Genomic DNA, 20,771 nt, shown 5'->3' with positions numbered 1-20,771 from the left:
TGTATCTTCTACAAAAGTAAGGCAAGAAAATCTAACATTCATGTATTGATAGGATAAAGTGCACCTCAACACATTGAGGAGCATAACAAAAATCTGTTATAATTTCAGTGTGGACTGTTGTTACATTGATTTGGGAAACAACTTCAAACTTATCACTCTATATCCAAACCTAACGGAATACCTTAAAGAAAAGCCTTCCTCAACAATGGATGTTTCACAAGTTTTTTATAATGTTACATTTGTTTTTTATAAACACATTAGTTATCGGTTCTCTATGTTGTTAAGTATGTCAAAAATCTGTTTTAATTTTAATTACAGCTGGAGGGTTTTGCATATATATATATATATATATATATATATATATATATATATATAATGGAAGGAAACATTCCACGTGGGAAAAATTATATATAAATACAAAGATGAGGTGACTTACCGAACAAAAACGCTGGCAGGTCGATAGACCACAAACAAACACAAACATACACACAAAATTCAAGCTTTCGCAACAAATTGTTGCCTCATCAGGAAAGAGGGAAGGAGAGGGGAAGACGAAAGGAAGTGGGTTTTAAAGGAGAGGGTAAGGAGTCATTCCAATCCCGGGAGCGGAAAGACTTACCTTAGGGGGAAAAAAGGACAGGTATACACTCGCACACACGCACATATCCATCCACACATACAGACACAAGCAGACATATTTAAAGACCAATGTCTGCTTGTGTCTGTATGTGTGGATGGATATGTGCGTGTGTGCGAGTGTATACCTGTCCTTTTTTCCCCCTAAGGTAAGTCTTTCCGCTCCCGGGATTGGAATGACTCCTTACCCTCTCCTTTAAAACCCACTTCCTTTCGTCTTCCCCTCTCCTTCCCTCTTTCCTGATGAGGCAACAATTTGTTGCGAAAGCTTGAATTTTGTGTGTATGTTTGTGTTTGTTTGTGGTCTATCGACCTGCCAGCGTTTTTGTTCGGTAAGTCACCTCATCTTTGTATTTTTATATATATATATATATATATATATATATATATATAAAAAACAAAGATGATGTGACTTACCAAATGAAAGTGCTGGCAGGTCGACAGACACACAAACGAACAAAAACATACACACAAAATTCAAGCTTTCGCAACAAACTGTTGCCTCATCAGGAAAGAGGGAAGCGAGGTTACAAGGGTAGGAGCCAGAGGGTAGGGAAGGTGGTTTGGGGATTTCATAGGGATGAACTAAGAGGTTACGAAGGTTAGGTGGGCAGCGGAAAGACACTCTTGGTGGAGTGGGGAGGATTTCATGAAGGATGGATCTCATTTCAGGGCAGGATTTGAGGAAGTCGTATATATAGAGGGACACATTCCACGTAGGAAAAATATATCTAAAAACAAAGATGATGTGACTTACCAAATGAAAGTGCTGGCAGGTCGACAGACACACAAATGAACACAAACATACACACAAAATTCAAGCTTTCACAACAAACTGTTGCCTCATCAGGAAAGAGGGAAGGAGAGGGAAAGACGAAAGGATCTGGGTTTTAAGGGAGAGGGTACGGAGTCATTCCAATCCCGGGAGCGGAGAGACTTACCTTAGGGGGAAAAAAGGACGGGTATACACTCGTACACACACACATATCCATCCACACATATACAGACACAAGCGGACATATTTAAAAACAAAGAGTTTGGGCAGAGATGTCAGTCGAGGCAGAAGTGCAGAGGCAAAGATGTTGTTGAATGACAGGTGAGGTATGAGTGGCGGCAACTTGAAATTAGCGGAGATTGAGGCCTGGTGGATAACGGGAAGAGAGGATATATTGAAGAGCAAGTTCCCATCTCCGGAGTTCGGATAGGTTGGTGTTAGTGGGAAGTATCCAGATAACCCGGACGGTGTAACACTGCGCCAAGATGTGCTGGCCGTGCACCAAGGCATGTTTAGCCACAGGGTGATCCTCATTACCAACAAATACTGTCTGCCTGTGTCCATTCATGTGAATGGACAGTTTGTTGCTGGTCATTCCCACATAGAATGCATCACAGTGTAGGCAGGTCAGTTGGTAGATCATGTGGGTGCTTTCACACGTGGCTCTGCCTTCGATCGTGTACACCTTCCGGGTTACAGGACTGGAGTAGGTGGTGGTGGGTGGGTGCATGGGATAGGTTTTACACCGGGGGCGGTTACAAGGGTAGGAGCCAGAGGGTAGGGAAGGTGGTTTGGGAATTTCATAGGGATGAACTAAGAGGTTACGAAGGTTAGGTGGACAGCGGAAAGACACTCTTGGTGGAGTGGGGAGGATTTCATGAAGGATGGATCTCATTTGAGGGCAGGATTTGAGGAAGTCGTATCCCTGCTGGAGAGCCACATTCAGAATCTGATCCAGTCCCGGAAAGTATCCTGTCACAAGTGGGGCACTTTTGTGGTTCTTCTGTGGGAGGTTCTGGGTTTGAGAGGATGAGGAAGTGGCTCTGGTTATTTGCTTCTGTACCAGGTCGGGAGGGTAGTTGCGGGATGCGAAAGCTGTTGTCAGGTTGTTGGTGTAATGATTCAGGGATTCCGGACTGGAGTAGATTCGTTTGCCATGAAGACCTAGGCTGTAGGGAAGGGACCGTTTGATGTGGAATGGGTGGCAGCTGTCGTAATGGAGGTACTGTTGCTTGTTGGTGGGTTTGATGTGGACGGACGTGTGAAGCTGGCCATTGGACAGGTGGAAGTCAACATCAAGGAAAGTGGCATGGGATTTGGAGTAGGACCAGGTGAATCTGATGGAACCAAAGGAGTTGAGGTTGGAGAGGAAATTCTGGAGTTCTTCTTCACTGTGAGTCCAGATCATGAAGATGTCATCAATAAATCTGTACCAAACTTTGGGTTGGCAGTTCACCTTTATCTCTCCCCATATATTTTTATCTTTCATTTTCATTTCAACCTCATGTTAAACTTTCCACCTTCTAATACCATGTCACCCTCACAACACCCCCACAACGACCCCATTAAGTTTTATTTACATTCCCTCCGCAAACATGCCTTCACCCTAGCCAGATTACGCTCACATATTTTATTTTCTCAGGCTTGTCTGACATTTGGCATAACCCCCAAAGGCCTCACACTTAAAGTTCCCATTTCTGGCTGCAACCCTTCTTTCCATCAGTCCCTATACCAGTTCCAAACTGAACAATCCATTGCCCTCACCCACCTAATCCTTCACCTACACATCAACTCAGCCAATGAACACACCTGTCAACTCCTATCCTTAATAAAAGTCCTCAGTCTTTCCTCTCCCACATCCACACCAGCTATTCAGAGCATCCTCCCACAGGCCAACCGCAAATTAGAACAGCATGCCACCCTTCACATCAAAAAACTATCCAATCTCCTGGTTTCCCACCTCCGGAAAGGCAACTCACTCACCCTTCACAACCTTTCCAGCTAACCTCAACCACCTCTCATTGCACACAAACCCAGTCTCTCCCATCTACTCAATCTCCCACTTCCAGCTCCACTCCCTCCAAAACCTCAAAATTCCAATCAACACAATTTGGTACCACAACACCCTAATTCAGTAGTTAACCTTTCCTCCAAACCTCTCTCCCAATCCGAAACCTCTGTCCTATCCAAAGGCCTCACCTTCAGCCCCACTCCCAGATTCAACCAAACAGCCCTCGTCAAAGATTTACTGTCCTACACTCGTACTCTCTGCTGGAAGTATCACTTTGCCATGAAGAAAAATGATCCTAATCCTACCCCTAATGATCCAACTCCCCAAGACACTATCCAAATTGAACCCTGCCTGGAACAGTTCCGTCCTCCGTCACAGCAGGACCCACCTCCTCTTCCTCAAAATCACCCTCTCCAAACCTTCCAGGAATTTCTGACTTCCAGCCTTGCCTCTCAATCCTTCTCAAAAAACCTTAATCCTACTCCCAACATCACCACTGCTGAAGCCCAGGCTATCCGTGATCTGAAGGTTGACCGGTCCATTGTCATTCTTCCGGCGGACAAGGGCTCCACGACCGTGGTACTTGATCGTCGGGAGTATGTGGCAGAGGGACTGCGTCAGCTTTCAGACAACACCACATACAAAGTTTGCCAAGGTAATCCCATTCCTGATGTCATGGCAGAGCTTCAAGGAATCCTCAGAACCTTAGGCCCCCTACAAAACCTTTCACCTGACTCCATCAACCTCCTGACCCCACCGACACCCTGCACCCCTACCTTCTACCTAGTTCCTAAAATTCACAAACCCAATCATCCCGGCCGCCCCATTGTAGCTCGTTACCAAGCCCCCACAGAACGTATCTCTGCCTACGTAGATCAACACCTTCAACCCATTACATGCAGTCTCCCATCCTTCATCAAAGACACCAACCACTTTCTCGAACGCCTGGAATCCTTACCCAATCCGTTACCCCCAGAAACCATCCTTGTAACCATTGATGCCACTTCCTTATACACAAATATCCCGCACGTCCAGGGCCTCGCTGCCAGGATTGGAATGACTCCTTACCCTCTCCCTTAAAATCCACATCCTTTCGTCTTTCCCTCTCCTTCCCTCTTTCCTGATGAAGCAACCTTGGGTTGCAAAAGTTTGAATTTTGTGTGTATGTTTGTGTGCTTTTTATTGCCTCCTATCAACATACCAATGCTTTCGTTTGGTAAGTTACAGCATCTTTGTTTTTAGATATATTTTTCCTACGTGGAATGTTTCCCTCTATTATATATATATATATACTCCGACTGATGCGTTGCACTCAAGGACAACCCAGTCTACTCACTATCAAACACAGACTGATTGAGAAAAAAAAGAAGGCTATAAGTAAATAAATTCAACTGTGGAAGAGATATTTCCTTAAATATAATCAACTACAGACCTGTAACAAAATTAAATCTGAAAAAAATTGAAAAGAATATGAAATAATGACAAATGTTTGGACATAAAAACTGAGTAGCAGTGCTTAAAACATTACCCGAGAATACTGATATTTGAAAATCTTACTATCACAACAAATTTCATAATTTTTTATTTATTTGGATTTGTGTCTTAATGAGATATGATAATAGGACATACCGTAAGAAATTTAAAAGTTATTAAAAGGAAAACAATCAGCCTAATAGAACGTTAAGTCATGATATACCAAAATGAAGGTAATAATTAAAACAGAAACATTAATAATAGAAAAAATACAGTATAAGATTTTACTTTGTTTCATAATTCTTAATAACAGGAAAGGAGAGGCTAGCTGTTACTGATAGCCTAGGAGTAGACAACAACCAGAATTTGGCTAGAATACTTTTGGAAAAATATGTGAAAACTCAAATTATAAATTAGTGAAACCAAGCATCATTTACTAGGAACACGGTGACCACTGTAATTAATATCCTAATAAAAGAGCCACAGGTTGTGCACAAATTGTTTCACTATTAAGGGTTCAATTTGTCAGATGTGAACATCATCAGATAATTGTTGCCCTAGTGCCAACACATTAAGGTGATTAACAGTCTCGCTCACTTCCATAGTCAAACACAGTCACATTTGATTGTGGTACCAAGCAATGCTTTTAACCTCCTAATGTGTGGCCACTAGGGCAATGATTATCTCATGCTGCTTTTGTCTGACAAGTGAAACTTCTAATAGTGAATCAAATTTAACTGGATATCAAATCACAATATTGAGATCAGATAAAAAAATAAAATAAAATAAAAAAGTCACTATAGTAGATTATAATTAACACAATACAATGAAATGGAGCAAAAGTACTCATGTACGAACAGGATAGTCCCCCTTTTCCATTCATTTAAGTGAATTATATTCTCACAACACAATTAATAGCCTTGATTTTAGATAATTTTATAAGGTTATGCTACCTCAGTCATACATGCACAAGCGTGCTCCCCCCCCCCCCCCTCGCCCCACACACACACACACACACACACACACACACACACGGGTGCCAGCATATGTGTGATAACGTGGGCAAATGTCCAACATGTAACAACCCCTTCCTGTAAAGGTATGAGCTTCATATCTGTTGCTCTTAAACCTCATTATATCTCTTCTACCTGCTCCATTCACAACAGCCGCTCACCCTTGTTGTACTACAGCAGAGAGCAACAGCCACTCACTACAGCTGCACAATAGTACAGGAGAAACACAGAATGTATCTTCAAACAAAAGAAATTCCAGGTAGGAATGTCAACAATGTACGAAGAGACAGATTGCTGTTTACTGTAAACATACACATTAAGTTGCAATAGGCCCAATTAAAAGACACCTTCACATAAGATTTCAGCCATAGCCTTCACCAGGAAAAAAGAAACACACATAATTCGTTCACAGAAGCAACCACACCACACGCACATGACCATCAACTCCAGCAGTTTGGACCAGAATGGTATTCTGTCCCGAGCTGCCAGAGTTGGCAGTATGTGTGTGTGAAGTGTGCTTGCTTGTGTGACTGAATGACATGCATATCTCTTTTTCTGATGAAGGCTGTGGCCAAAAGCTTATGTGCATCTTTTAATTGTGCCTGTCTGTACTTAATGTGTCTCTCTATGCTAAGTATCAAGATTTTTGTTAAAATAATGCTAAGAACTTCTTGCAATTAAACAATTATCAGTTTGCTGAGGTCAATATTTGTGAAATTTTTGAACATATATAACAAATCAGAACTGAAAATATAATCCCATTATCCATGGTTCTGCAAAACTGTTTTATTACCTCTTTTTGTATATCTTCTAATTGTTTCAAATACTGCTGCTTCTGTTGATCTAAATTATTATAATTTTCTTTACATTCTTCCAGTTGTACAGATAAATGGTTCAGGACCATGTCTTTATTACAGAGTAACTCATTTAGTTTAAGTATTTCAGCTTCATCATTTCCTCTCAGTAATTCCAGTTCCTTCCTGATTGAAATACATTATTTAGAGACATTGAAACTACTTCTTGAAATAAACAATAAAATTCAACATGAAAGGAAAAATATTTGTTTTCAGTTTTCTTCATCTACATTTCCAAGAGATATTTTAAGCAATATCTTATTTTTCTTTATAATCCAGCAATAACAGAGCCTTAGTACTGGCAATGGACCTTCCTTATGGACAAAAATTTACAGTAGCCAACAAGCATATTACACAAAGAGTAACTCACTTTTAGTGGCCTAAATATCAATTAAATGAATCCAGACAAATCAAACAACATATTTTTAATGACCTGTACATTGTATCACCACAAACTGTCAGTATTGTAAGGTTGTCAAATAGTCAACATCAATTACTGATCACGTACAAAGATATTATGGTGTGATGTAGTTGCTGTTTTGAACATGTGGTTAATTTATATAACAGTAGTTTAAACATGTATGTCCCACATTGATCATCTGAACTTCTTCACCAAAGCTGTAATAATTAGTTTAAAATCCAAAAATATTATCTCTTCTACACTGCATTTTGTGAATAAACTTTCTGCACCATTTATGACTTAACATACAACGTATTTTCCTCCACTTTACATACATCAACATCTTATACTAATCAATAACGTTTCCATTAACAAGATCAAACAATGGAAAATCCAGGATGGAATAATGACAATATTATGAAAAGGGAAGCAGAGATGTTGAGTCGCAGATAGGCATAACTAAAAGACTATCAAACAAGTAAGCTTTCAGCCAAAAGGGCCTTCATCAGAATAATCAGAATAAGACAGCACACACACACACACACACACACACACACACACATACACACGCATTCAAATGCATTTAACACTCAATCTGTGACTGTGATCATGAGTGTGTTAGTTGCATTTGCGTGTGTGTGTGTGTGTGTGTGTGTGTGTGTGTGTGTGTGTGTGTGTGTGTGTGCTATCAAATTCTGATGAAAACCTTTTTGGCTGAAAGTTTACTTGTTTGACAGTCCTTTAGTTATGTCTATCTGTGACTCAACATCTCTGGTATGTGGTGGGCAGTAAAATATTCTTTTCATAATATTGTCATTATTCCATCCTGGATTTTCCAGGATGGTACTGCTCAAATGTTTGGGATCCACAACAAGTTTGATTACAGGAAGACATCAAAGAAATTCAGAGGTGGGGTACTAGATTTGTTATCAGTAGGTTTTATCAACATCTGAGTATTACAGAGATGCTTCAGGATCTCAATGGAAATCTCAGGGGTGAACACAATGTTCTTTCCATGAAATACTATTGAGAAAATTTAGAGAACCAGCAATTAAAGTTAACTACAGAACGATTCTAGTGCCGTCAACTTACATTTCACACAAAGACCTCAAAGCTAAGATAAGATCAGAGAAATTATGACTTGACAGTCAGTTTTTCCTCTGTCTGTTTGCTAGTAGAACAAGAAAGCATATGATTAGTGGTGGCACAAGGTACCCTCTATCATGTGCCATATGATAGGATGTTTGATGTAGATGTAGATGAATGTGTGTGGGTAGGAATTATGGATGACAGACTCATAGGGATATGCACTTTACCAGAAACGTTTCATGACTGGACTATTGGTGGAGTAGGTCTACTAGCATGGCCTCCCAGTTCACTTGATGTCAGTTGATTAGATTTGTGGATGTGGGAACTTTTAAAGGCAGTGACATATGTTCCACACATGTTGAACAGCTAGATGTATGATTTTTTTAAGAAGGAGCGCAAAATATGTGTAAGAAGAAGTAGTATCTACGTTATTCAGGAGATAGGCTTTCTTTCTCTTATGGCCTGGACAAACACACACACACACACACACACACACACACACACACAGAGAGAGAGAGAGAGAGAGAGAGAGAGAGAGAGAGAGAGAGAGAGAGAAGATATATCCCCCCCTCTCTTTCTTTGTTTGTCATCCCATAATGCTCCACAGCATGTATTGTGATTATTACTATAACCCATTATAATTTAATCATCACCACTGGTGTCTGTCTCCACCTCTCCTGTCTTCCTGTCAAAACTTCCCTATTCCCACCTCACCCTGCCCAACCCTCTCCTCCTCCCAGCAGCCATAACAATTTCCTCTCAGTCTGTGATGCTGTAGCCATTTTGTTTATATCTTCAGTAAACTGGACAAGAGGGGCCTATATGATATATAACACATAAGCTACACATTTAATGCTGACAATAAGATGTAGAATAAGTTTAATTCAAATCATTTAGTAGGTTCTACACACACACAAAAGAAAACAAATGTAACTGAGAATACAAAATTACCCATGAAATATTATGAAGCTTCTCAAGAATTTACATCTGCTGCACAATGAATAAAAGCAAACCATATAATTTCAAACAAGCAGAAACATGTTTGGTTACTAAATGTGAGACACATTTTGCCTTCAATAACTACTTTAGCACAATTATATTGAAAATCAATTGGAAGACTTCTCTCAACCTTCTAAGAAGTTTATATGACAGTAAAACAAGATAAGCTAAAGCTGTCACCAAACTGAAATTTGGTTTGAAGACCACAGACCTTTAATAGGCTTGGTCATTGGAAGTGGTGTGCCCTCTGCTTCCTTCGACCTTGGAACTGACTTACACAGCCAGTTACAGGAGGACCTACTATTTAATGCAGACTCTGAACTACCATAAAACTCTGACAAATGAGAAAAAAGTGATAAGTGACAGATAAAAATCCTAGGACTAATCACGTATTGAACCCCAGACCTCTGGATCCATATTCTGAGCTACACACACCTAAAATGTTGAATTTCAAATGCTTCCTGACAAAGATAAATTAAAGATGATAGATCCATTCAATCAATTTACAATTTTACTGACAGTCTCCTCCTATTCATTGCAGTGCAGATTTCACATCTGTCTGGTGTTTGATGTCATTTTATGTCACTGTTACATCAGTTAATTTAATTCAACTGATCTATATCCCTATTTCAGAGTAAGCCATGGTCCTCCACAAATTCTATTCCCCCAGAGCTTTTTTCACACAACACATGGGAGAACATAAGCGAAAATAAAAAAACTGAATTGGGCAATAGTATAATCACTAAGGTAACAGCTCATGAAAAGTAAAGGAAGGAAAATTATAATGTAATGTTCTAACAACAGCAAGGATTTTTGAGGCACAGTACAAGCTCAGCTTAGGGAAGGAGTTGGTCACGACTTTTCATCCCAGCATTCCCCTTAAAGACTTATGGAAATTACAGAAACTAAATCTGAATGGAAGAGCAGTGATTTGAACTGCTGTCCTCCTGAATATGAGTCCAGTGACTAAACCACTGAGCCACCTCACTTGGGTTGTGAAAAGCTGGCAATCCAGATTCAAATCATTGTCTGGCACAAGTTTTATTTTCAGCGTACAGAACTGAATATCCTAGGCTATTCCTCTGTTCAAAATCAGTGGAGATTCTGTCTGCAGAGAACTGTTTAGTAATTATTTGAGAAAAAATTTTAAACCTTTCTGCTACTGTAATTTCCCTAAAAGGGTTAACTGTAACATTTACATCATCTGCAAGTGGAATCATTTGTACTGAAAATGTGGTTGAACTAGTGTGCTTCAGTATGTCAATGACATTGTATCTCCAATTTATATTTTCATTTACATGCATGATCAAAAAGTAAATGCCATATACTTCATTGATGTCTGTGACTGAATTAAATCCTTTCACCACTCAAATGTTCAAGATGGGTTAAAAAAGGTCAGCTTGTTCCAGTATGGTGACAGAAATATTATACTGCACCTGATGCAGTTGGTATCCATTGGTACCATGCAGCACACTAGACAGAACATATCCTGTATCATTGCCTGATTTCCATAGCCACAAGCTGGTATGCAGACAGAACAACATACTAGTGGCTTGTTCATCAAGCAATGTTAGCTCTGTAACAACAGGATGTAAATTGTGTTAAAGTACTACTGGTTCTTTACACTGCTGCATTTCTCGATTAGGTATCCTTATACGTAGTTATGAGGAGTGTTCTATGAAGTTCAAGACTGTGTTTCTTTCAGTGGTTTCAGATACTCTGAAATCAGATGTTTCTACAAAATTTAAGTAGTAAGTGATGCAATTTTGTGCCAGCTGGTACGTCTTTGCCTTTCGATAGGGTCAATTTTTCCCCCCCAAATTTAACCAAATCAGGAATTTATTATTTTGCCAGCAAAAAGGGATGCCTCTAGAGTTAATGAGATCACAAAACAGGGTATAAATGTGTGGGAAGATGAAGTTAGGGAACCCCAGAGATTTATTGAGTCATCTGCAAACTAAGTAAATTGAATACCTGTGTACCGAGTTTTTCAGAAGTACTGTAACTACCAAGTTGGGGAAGATGGATTGGTAGAGTACAAGATCGAGTTAACAGACAATGCACCAGTGAAGAAAGCACATCAGTTACTACCTCCCTGGATGCAAATACTTAAACAAGGTGTTGCTTAGATGCTGGAAAAGAATGTAGTTAGGCCATCTAAGCCACCATATGTAGTCCCTATATTTCTAGCACCTATGGCTGATGGACAATATTGACCTGTAGTGGACTACCATGAACTGAATAATAAGGTTATAATTAGGTTAGTACCTCTGCCAGATATACATTCCAATTTTGTGTGGTTTAAGGGAGCCACAATTTACACATTAGATCTTAACCAAGCATATAACCAGACTGTGTTGGCTACTGAATCTAAGCTGATAACAACATTTTCTACCAATTGGAATATCCATGAATACCAATCTGTACCATTTGGGCTAGCCACAGGGGCAGCAGTTCTATCTAATTACTGGATCAAATTTTTGGAGACATAAAATTTAAATATCTGTACCATTATCTAGACAATCTTGTCATTTACACTGCTATCTCTGAGGAACATGGACAGTATTTGAATGAAGTTTTTACAAAGTTGAGGAGAGCCAGATTAACTGTGAATGTCAAGAAATTAAAGCTGTCATGCAGTAGCATGCAGTTCTTGGGGCACATTGTGTCAGCTGATGGCATGACTACTGATCCCCAGTGAGTGCAACCCATACTGGAATTCCCAATACCCACTAACATAAATGGTAATGCTTTCTTCATCAACATGAAAAACATTTTGAAATTTTATTGACAACTTCACGTGAAAGGCTGCACCACCAAACAGTCTAAGGTGCAAGGCTTGTTAATTTAAGTGGGGGGAACCACAACAAGCATTTGAAAGCATCAAGTAAGCTCTGAGTACACCTCCAGTTTTGGCATTACCAGATTTTAATGACCAATTTATTTTTCAGACTGACACATTCATGCTGAGTGTGGGAGCTGTTTTGCTCCAAGAAAGTGCTGAGTGAAGGGAACCCATAGCTTATGCATCATGGATACTGAATGAAATGGAAAACAACATATTCTGTTTATGAAACTGAAGCTCTGGCAGTACTGTATGGATTAAAGAAGTTCAAATACTATCCAGAACACACCAGCTATAAACTGGAGACAGACAACCAGGTGTTTAGTTAGGTACTGGCCAAACCCCATAAAACAGGGCATATAGCACAACAGGCAGTACAGACACTTGCATTTTACTTTGATGTAGTAAAATATAAGAGGAAATGACTTAATTATTATGGATACCTTAAGAAGAATGTTTGATTCCCAGAATACCAAAGAGCAGTTGCAGTTAGTTAATTTAATTTTAAATGGTATGCCACAGTTATTTAAGAATATTGAGAAATATTACACACAAGATCCCGAATTGGTGGAAATTATAAATAAGGTTAAGAACAGAGAAATTCAGAAGCCACACATTATGAAAAATGGAGTGTAATAATGTTATGCTCACAGTAATAAATAGCCTAGAATAGTAGTCCCTCTAGCTCTGGTTCCATACATGTTTAAATATTTCCATGAGTCACCTGGGGGACAGGAGGGAGGTGGGAGGGGGGGGGGTACCTGATGGTACATAAAACTTGTAGTAAAATCTGGGAAAAAATTATCTGGAAACATATGGATTTGAAATAAGAAACTGTATTAAGCCTGTCAGATTTATGCGGAGAGAATGCTGGCTACGAAATGGGGACCATCTTGCATCTAGGCCAGTGGACAAAATATTCCAAAAGATGTTCATCAACTTTGTCAGACCTCTCCTGAGAACAAATGAAGAGAATAAGTATATCTTAGTTTGTGTTAAGGCATTATCAAAATTTATCTGGTTTATACCAATCAAAGAGGTGAACTCATGTGCAGTTATCCATGGCTTGAAAGGACAGTTTTTGTGTTTGGTCCAGTCAATATACTGGTGACTAATAATGCATCATTGTTTACGTCTCATACTTTCAAAAATTTCTGTTTGGGTATAGGTATCAAGCATATTACTACTACACCTTATTATCCTAATCCTGTGTATGTGGAACATGTCTTGACTGACACTAGTACTTAATACCACTAAGAATGAGGTGTAATGGAATATCCCATGGAATTAAGTTCAAATTCCAGGTGGCAACTCCATTGTGCAAGCTGTGGTCATTAGATGATGTGTTGCCAGAAGAGGTATCAAGTAGGCAGTTATTTGCACAATGGAAGAACACCAAATGGAACATCCAGTGAGTGCATGTGGTTGAAACTAAAAGATACAATCAAGGACAGCTGCCAAACCCATATAAGGTAGACGATTTGGCCATGATAAAAAACTTCACTGGAGTAAGTAAAGCTGATAAGATATCAAAAACATTTCAGGTCATTGAACTGGTATGTCCTGTCAAATTATTGTTATTTTATGCCAGTGAGGGAAGGCACACACTTCTCATCTTTCTCAGGTGAAAAAAAGTACCCCTGATAAGCCCAAAGCTCTGGTACCATAGTATTATTGTGCAATATCCTGGAATCTTGAGGAGGGGTGTGGGGGAGTAGAAGGGGAGAGTATTGCCAGTTGGCATATCAGTTGGGTGTGGTGCATCCATGCTTTTTTACTTGGCTGTTTAGTGTCCTTTCTGATTAGCTTATGCAGAAAGCTATTTTCAAATAATGATTTGAATTTCTCATAGAATAGATTAAATTTTATGTTACCATTTGGCTCATTATAAATCTCATGCCATGTAACCTTCTGTAAACTATTCTTAAAAGCATTTGTCCTGGAGTCATTAATTATTCTAACTGCTTTCCACTAAGGAGTATCTATAAAGTATGGCACTATGTTATTTGTCCTAACTGTGAATCATCATCAGAGAGAGTACTTGCACTGGGGAAATAGTTATTTTCTTGCTTTGTGCTTCATCAAAGGAAACAATTAAGGTCCTACTGTCTTCATCCACTCATGTCGGAAAGTTAACTACTGATACCAAATTGTAGGATCCAAATAAGGTTTCCAGAAAAATCAAAGGGGGAGTTTTATTACTTCATCAGAAAAGAAAAAGAACTGAAATTACAGAAATTGTGGGCCTTAGTAATAAATAAAACAAACAGTGCCAACTCCTCCCCTTATAAACTTCATAACAAACATTGGTGTGAACTCTGCAATCTAAGGCACTGGTCTGATGATGTCATGAAGCAAGGGTTGTGTGGATGTGTATAAACAGTTCAGCTGGCTGAGTTTGTTCAAGCCTGTACTGCTTTCTGAGTCTTTATAGCAATTGTTGATGTTTTCAGCACTGGTAGACAAAATGTTAGGCAGAAAAATATGCCTTGGACCACAACCTAACACCCACCAAAAAAAGCACCAAGGGTGTAAACACTGGCTTTGAACACCTGCATTGTATGGTAAACCAAGGAGAAATTTGGAAAGGGAACCAAAACTTTGAAATTTGGCAATGACAGTGTAACTCTGTCAGACATGGTGACAGACTTGGAAGAACAGTTTAACAGAATAGATAGAACATTCAAAAGAGATTGTAAAATGAACATCAACAACTGCAAAACAAAGATAATGTAACATAGTCAAATTAAATTAGGAGGTGCTGAAGGAATTAGATTAGAATATGAGACACTTAAAGTAATAGATGAGTTTTGTTATTACCACTATAAAATAAGTAATGGTGGCCAAAGTAAAGAACATCTGAAATGCAGACTGGTAATAGCAAGAAAAGCATTCCCAAACAAGATAAATTTGTTAAAATCAAATATAAATTTAAATATTGGGGAGTCCTTTCTAAATGTGTTTGTCCAGAGTGCTAGCCTCATAGCAGAAATGAAATGTGGACTATTAGCTGTTCTGACAAGAGACTAGAAGTTTTCAAAACCAGTTGCTAGAGCTGAATGCTGAAGAACGGGTGGTCAGAATGAATGAATGCAAAGGTATTGAACTGAATTAGGGAAAATACTAAAACAAGTGATCAGTTGATGGGGCACATCTTGAGGCACAAGACAATTATCTATTTAGTAATGGCAGAAAGTATGTGTGTGGGAAGGGGGGGGGGGGGGGAGGATTGTAAGTGAAGACCAAGCCTTGACTACTAAAAGTAGGTTCAAATGAATATAGGTTGCAGTATTTATGTAGAAATGAAAAGCCTATAATCCCTACTCTAGGACACTACACTATTTCAGAAGGACACTGAATCACAATGAAATTGAAGATCAACAGATTTTAAGTGATTAATGTTATGTGAATTTAAAATTTGAGTACTTAGAAGTTTCTATTGTTACAGAAGCTTTCCTGCAATTTCATGTAGTAATAATAACTGTTATTTTCACTTACGTTTTCTCTTCAAGTAATGTGTTGCATTTCATTACCTCCTCTTCAAGAACTTTTCTTGATGATGATTCTTCTTGAAGCTGTTGTCTTAAGACATCTAGACAAGATGTTTCATTTCTCATCTTTTGATTTAAGTCTTTAACTTCTGACAATGTTTTACTCAGAAGTTCATTCTTCTCATGGTGTGCAGCCTGTATTTGTGACAGATTGTCTGTTGATGTTGACAAGTGATCTGTAACCTCCTGTTAGGACCAAAAACACAAAATATGATGCAGGCTTAGATATCAACATTTATTGATAAAATATCTTTTTCTGTTATTTGTTGACACAAAATGCCAATTTAAAAAAACATAAACACTCAGTTTAAATCACTTCCACAAAATGTCTTAAACATGATGTAGACTACAAACTACAGTGCAACAACTTCCTTGTCCTACATACATCAGTATTTACTACAAACAAAAACAATAAAAAGCAAATAATGACCAACAGCTAGTTGATGGGTGGGGCATTAGACGTATGTAACAGCTGAGAAAATTGCCCCAGCTTTCAAATGTAATCTAGTAATGGGGGACAGGAGAAAAGAAATTGAAATAAGAAAAAACAAAGAACTGGCAAATGATTCCTAATCAAGAACAGCAAGACAGCAATAAAGGTTGAGCAACACTGGTTGCTCACATGGATGAAATCCAAGCCAGAGAAGAATAATATGACAACAGAAATTATAGCAGGAAACAAATAATAAAAACGAGGGAAGGTAACCACTACATCTACATCTAAATGGTTACTCTGCAATTCACACTTAAGTGCCTGGCAAAGAGTTCATCGAACCATTTTCATAGTACTTCTCTACCATTCCACTCTCGAATGGTGTGTGGGAAAAAGGAACACCTAAATCTTTCCATTTGAGCTCTGATTTCTCTTGTTTTATTATGATGATCATTTCTCCCTATGTACATCTACATCTACATCTACATTTATACTCTGCAAGCCACCCAACGGTGTGTGGCGGAGGGCACTTTACGTGCCACTGTCATTACCTCCCTTTTCTGTTCCAGTCGCCTATGGTTCGCAGGAAGAACGACTGTCTGAAAGCCTCCGTGCGAGCTCGAATCTCTCTAATTTTACATTCGTGATCTCCTCGGGAGGTATAAGTAGAGGGAAGCAATATATTCGATATCTCATCCAGAAACGCACCCTCTCGAAACCTGGCGAGCAAGCTACACCGCGATGCAGAGCGCCTCTCTTGCAGAGTCTGCCACTTGAGTTTGCTAAACATCTCCATAACGCTATCACAGTTACCAAATAACCCTGTGACAAAACGCACCGCTCTTCTTTGGATCTTCTCTATCTCCTCCGTCAACCCGATCTGGTATGGATCCCACACTGATGAGCAATATTCAAGTATAGGTCGAACGAGTGTTGTGTAAGCCACCTCCTTTGTTGATGGACTACATTTTCTAAGGACTCTCCCAATGAATCTCAACCTGGTACCCGCCTTACCAACAATTAATTTTATATGATCATTCCACTTCCAATCGCTCTGCACGCACACTCCCAGATATTTTACAGAAGTAACTGCTACCAGTGTTTGTTCCGCTATCATATAATCATACAATAAAGGATCCTTCTTGATATGTATTCGCAATACATTACATTTGTCTATGTTAAGGGTCAGTTGCCACTCCCTGCACCAAGTGCCTATCCGCTGTAGATCTTCCTGCATTTTGCTACAATTTTCTAATGCTGCAACTTCTCTGTATACTACGGCATCATCCTCGAAAAGCCGCATGGAACTTCCGACACTATCTACTAGGTCATTTATATATATTGTGAAAAGCAATGATCCCATAACACTCCCCTGTGGCACGCCAGAGATTACTTTAACGTGGGGGACTGATGACCTTCGCTGTTTAGTCCCCCTTAAACATCCCAACAACCACCACCACCATTACTTTAACGTCTGTAGACGTCTCTCCATTGATAACAACATGTTGTGTTCTGTTTGCTAAAAACTCTTCAATCCAGCCACACAGCTGGTCTGATATTCTCTAGGCTCTTACTTTGTTTATCAGGCGACAGTGCGGAACTGTATCGAACGCCTTCCGGAAGTCAAGGAAAATGGCATCTACCTGGGAGCCTGTATCTAATATTTTCTGGGTCTCATGAACAAATAAAGCGAGTTGGGTCTCACACGATCGCTGTTTCCGGAATCCATGTTGATTCCTACAGAGTAGATTATGGGTTTCCGAAAATGACATGATACTCGAGCAAAAAACATGTTCTAAAATTCTACAACAGATTGACGTCAGAGATATAGGTCTACAGTTTTGCGCATCTGCTCGACGATCCTTCTTGAAGACTGGGACTACCTGTGCTCTTTTCCAATCATTTGGAACCTTCCGTTCCTCTATAGACTTGCGGTACATGGCTGTTAGAAGGGGGGCAAGTTCTTTCGCGTACTCTGTGTAGAATCTAATTGGTATCCCGTCAGTTCCAGTGGACTTTCCTCTGTTGAGTGATTCCAGTTGCTTTTCTACTCCTTGAACACTTATTTCGATGTCAGCCATTTTTTCATTTGTGCGAGGATTTAGAGAAGGAATTGCAGTGTGTTCTTCCTCTGTGAAACAGCTTTGGAAAAAGGTGTTTAGTATTTCAGCTTTACGCATGTCATCCTCTGTTTCAATGCCATCATCATCCTCGAGTGTCTGGATACGCTGTTTCGAGCCACTTACTGATTTAACGTAAGACCAGAACTTCCTAGGATTTTCTGTCAAGTCGGTACATAGAATTTTACTTTCAAATTCACTGAACGCTTCACGCATAGCCCTCCTTACGCTAACTTTGACATTGTTTAGCTTCTGTTTGTCTGAGAGGTTTTGGCTGCATTTAAACTTGGAGTGAAGCTCTCTTTGCTTTCACAGTAGTTTCCTAACTTTGTTGTAGGTGGGTGTCCCCAAATATTTTCACATTCGGAAGAGAAAGTTGGTGATTGAAATTTCGTAAATAGATCTCACCGCATAGAAAACCACCTTTGTTTCAGTGACTGCCACCCCAACTCGCGTATCACATCGGAGACACTCTCAGCCCTATTGCGTGATATCACAAAATGAGCTGCCCTTCTTTGCACTTTTTTGATGTCCTCCATCAGTCCTACATGGTAAGGATCCCTTACCGCCTAGCAGTATTCCAGCAGAGGATGGACAAGTGTATTGTAGGCTGTCTCTTTAGTGGGTTTGTCGCATCTTCTAAGTGTTCCGCCAATGAAGTGCAGTCTTTGTTTCACCTTCCTCATAATATTATCTATGTGGTCTTTCCAATTTATGTTGCTCATAATTGTAACTCCTAGGTATTTAGTCGAATTGACAGCCCTTAGATTTGTGCGATTTATCGTATACCCAAAATTTATCGGATTTCTTTTAGTACCCATGTGGATGACCTTGCAATTTTCTTTGTTTAGTGCCAATTGCCACTTTTCACACCATATAGAAATTCTCTCTAGATCATTTTATAATTGGAATTGATCATCTGATGATTTTACTAGACGGTAAATTACAGCGTCATCTGCAAACAATCTAAGGGGGCTGCTCAGATTATCATCTAGATCATTTATGTAAATCAGGAACAGCAGAGGGCCTATGACACTACCTTGTGGAACGCCAGATATCACTTCTGTTCCACTTGATGATTTATCATCTATCACTATGAACTGTGACTTCTCTGAGAGGAAATCACGAATCCAGTCACACAACTGAGACGATACTCTATATGCATGCAATTTGATTAATAGTCACTTGTGAGGAACGGTATCAAAAGCCTTCTGGAAATCTAGGAATATGGAATCGATCTGAGATCCCTTGTCGACAGCACTCATTACTTCATGGGAATAAAGAGCTAGCTGCGTTGCATGAGAACAATATTTTCTGAATCCGTGTTGGTTATGTAGCAATAAGTCATTTTCTTCAAGGTGATTTATAATGTTCGAGTACAGTGTATGCTCCAAAATCCTACAGCAAATTGAGGTCAGTGATATGGGTCTGTAATTCAATGGGTTACTCCTATTTCATTTCTTGAATATTGGTGTGACTTGTGCTACTTTCCAGTCTTTAGGAACAGACCTTTCTTCAAGTGAGTGGTTATATATGATTGCTAAGAAAGGCACTATTGTGTCTGCATACTCTGAAAGGAACATGACTGGTATACCACCTGGACCAGAAGACTCGCCTATCTTAAGTGATTTGAGTTGTTTCACAACACTTAAGAAATTTACTTTTATGTCACTCATGCTAACAGCTGTTCTAGTTTCGAATTCTGGAATATTTACTTTGTCTTCTTTTGTGAAGGAATTACGGAAAACTGTATTTAGTAACTCTGCTTTAGTGACACCATCATCGGTAACATTTCCATTGCTATCACGCATTGACGGTATTGATATTTTTTTTTTTTTTTCCCCACTGGTGTACTTTACTAGCTGCAGCTGGAGTTGCACTCTACCAAAACTGCAGTTTGGTAGTTTTGGTACAGTACATAAATGATTCTGTAAATGGTGGGATTCCTGGTAGCACTGATAGGGAAAGAAACATAAATGAATTATGAGAGAAAAACTGGGAGCTGTTTGTTTTGCATGTAATTAGAATCACACATCATTCAGTGTTAGTCGATTGTGCATTTTATATCCTTACAATAAATGAATTGCATTTTATAATTACCAGTACCGATAACTGGCATTCAATTTCAATCAACCCAGCTACTCTCAACGGCTTCCTCACCAACCCTTCTTAGAGTGTGCGTAAACTATGTTATAATCAAATATACAATGTAATAAAATAGAGCTTCATTCGTTGAAATTATTGTTTCAAATTCTTAAAGATATTTCTGCAGTCATGTCCGAGGGCACAATCAGACCTACCCATGGGCCATTCTGAGTCTCGTCTTTTGCATAATACTTATGCTCCCGAAAAAGTCAAAAATCATTTAAAAATTGTAACAAACAATTCACAGTAATATTTATAAGATGGATTTTCCTGAAACCTTGGCAAAATCAAAGCTTTCATACAAAACTGACAACGTTACACTTACTATAGACTATGGGCTAGATAAAAACATGCGTATCAACATTTCAGAAAATGTGGCTTACCTTTCAAATGACTAACAATTTTGCACAAAGTCTTTACTTTCATT

At 39.1% G+C, this 20,771-nt stretch overlaps 1 protein-coding gene across 2 annotated transcripts in view; it reads right to left on the bottom strand.

The window, feature by feature from the left end:
- LOC124805181 (myosin heavy chain, clone 203-like) overlaps positions 1 to 20,771 on the bottom strand; it is a 259,196-nt gene that overhangs the window by 89,860 nt on the left and 148,565 nt on the right. For both annotated transcript variants that reach the window (XM_047265671.1, XM_047265672.1), the window contains 2 exons: positions 15,594 to 15,832; positions 6,702 to 6,888 (listed from right to left, as the gene is read on the bottom strand). In XM_047265671.1, coding sequence (XP_047121627.1) covers positions 6,702 to 6,888; positions 15,594 to 15,832 — 426 coding nt within the window. The remainder of the gene's footprint in view (positions 1 to 6,701; positions 6,889 to 15,593; positions 15,833 to 20,771) is intronic.

This window comes from Schistocerca piceifrons, chromosome 7 (assembly GCF_021461385.2).
Source record: "Schistocerca piceifrons isolate TAMUIC-IGC-003096 chromosome 7, iqSchPice1.1, whole genome shotgun sequence".
In the NCBI taxonomy this organism is placed as follows: Eukaryota; Metazoa; Arthropoda; class Insecta; order Orthoptera; family Acrididae; genus Schistocerca; species Schistocerca piceifrons.
This window is presented reverse-complemented; position numbering and strand designations above follow the sequence as displayed.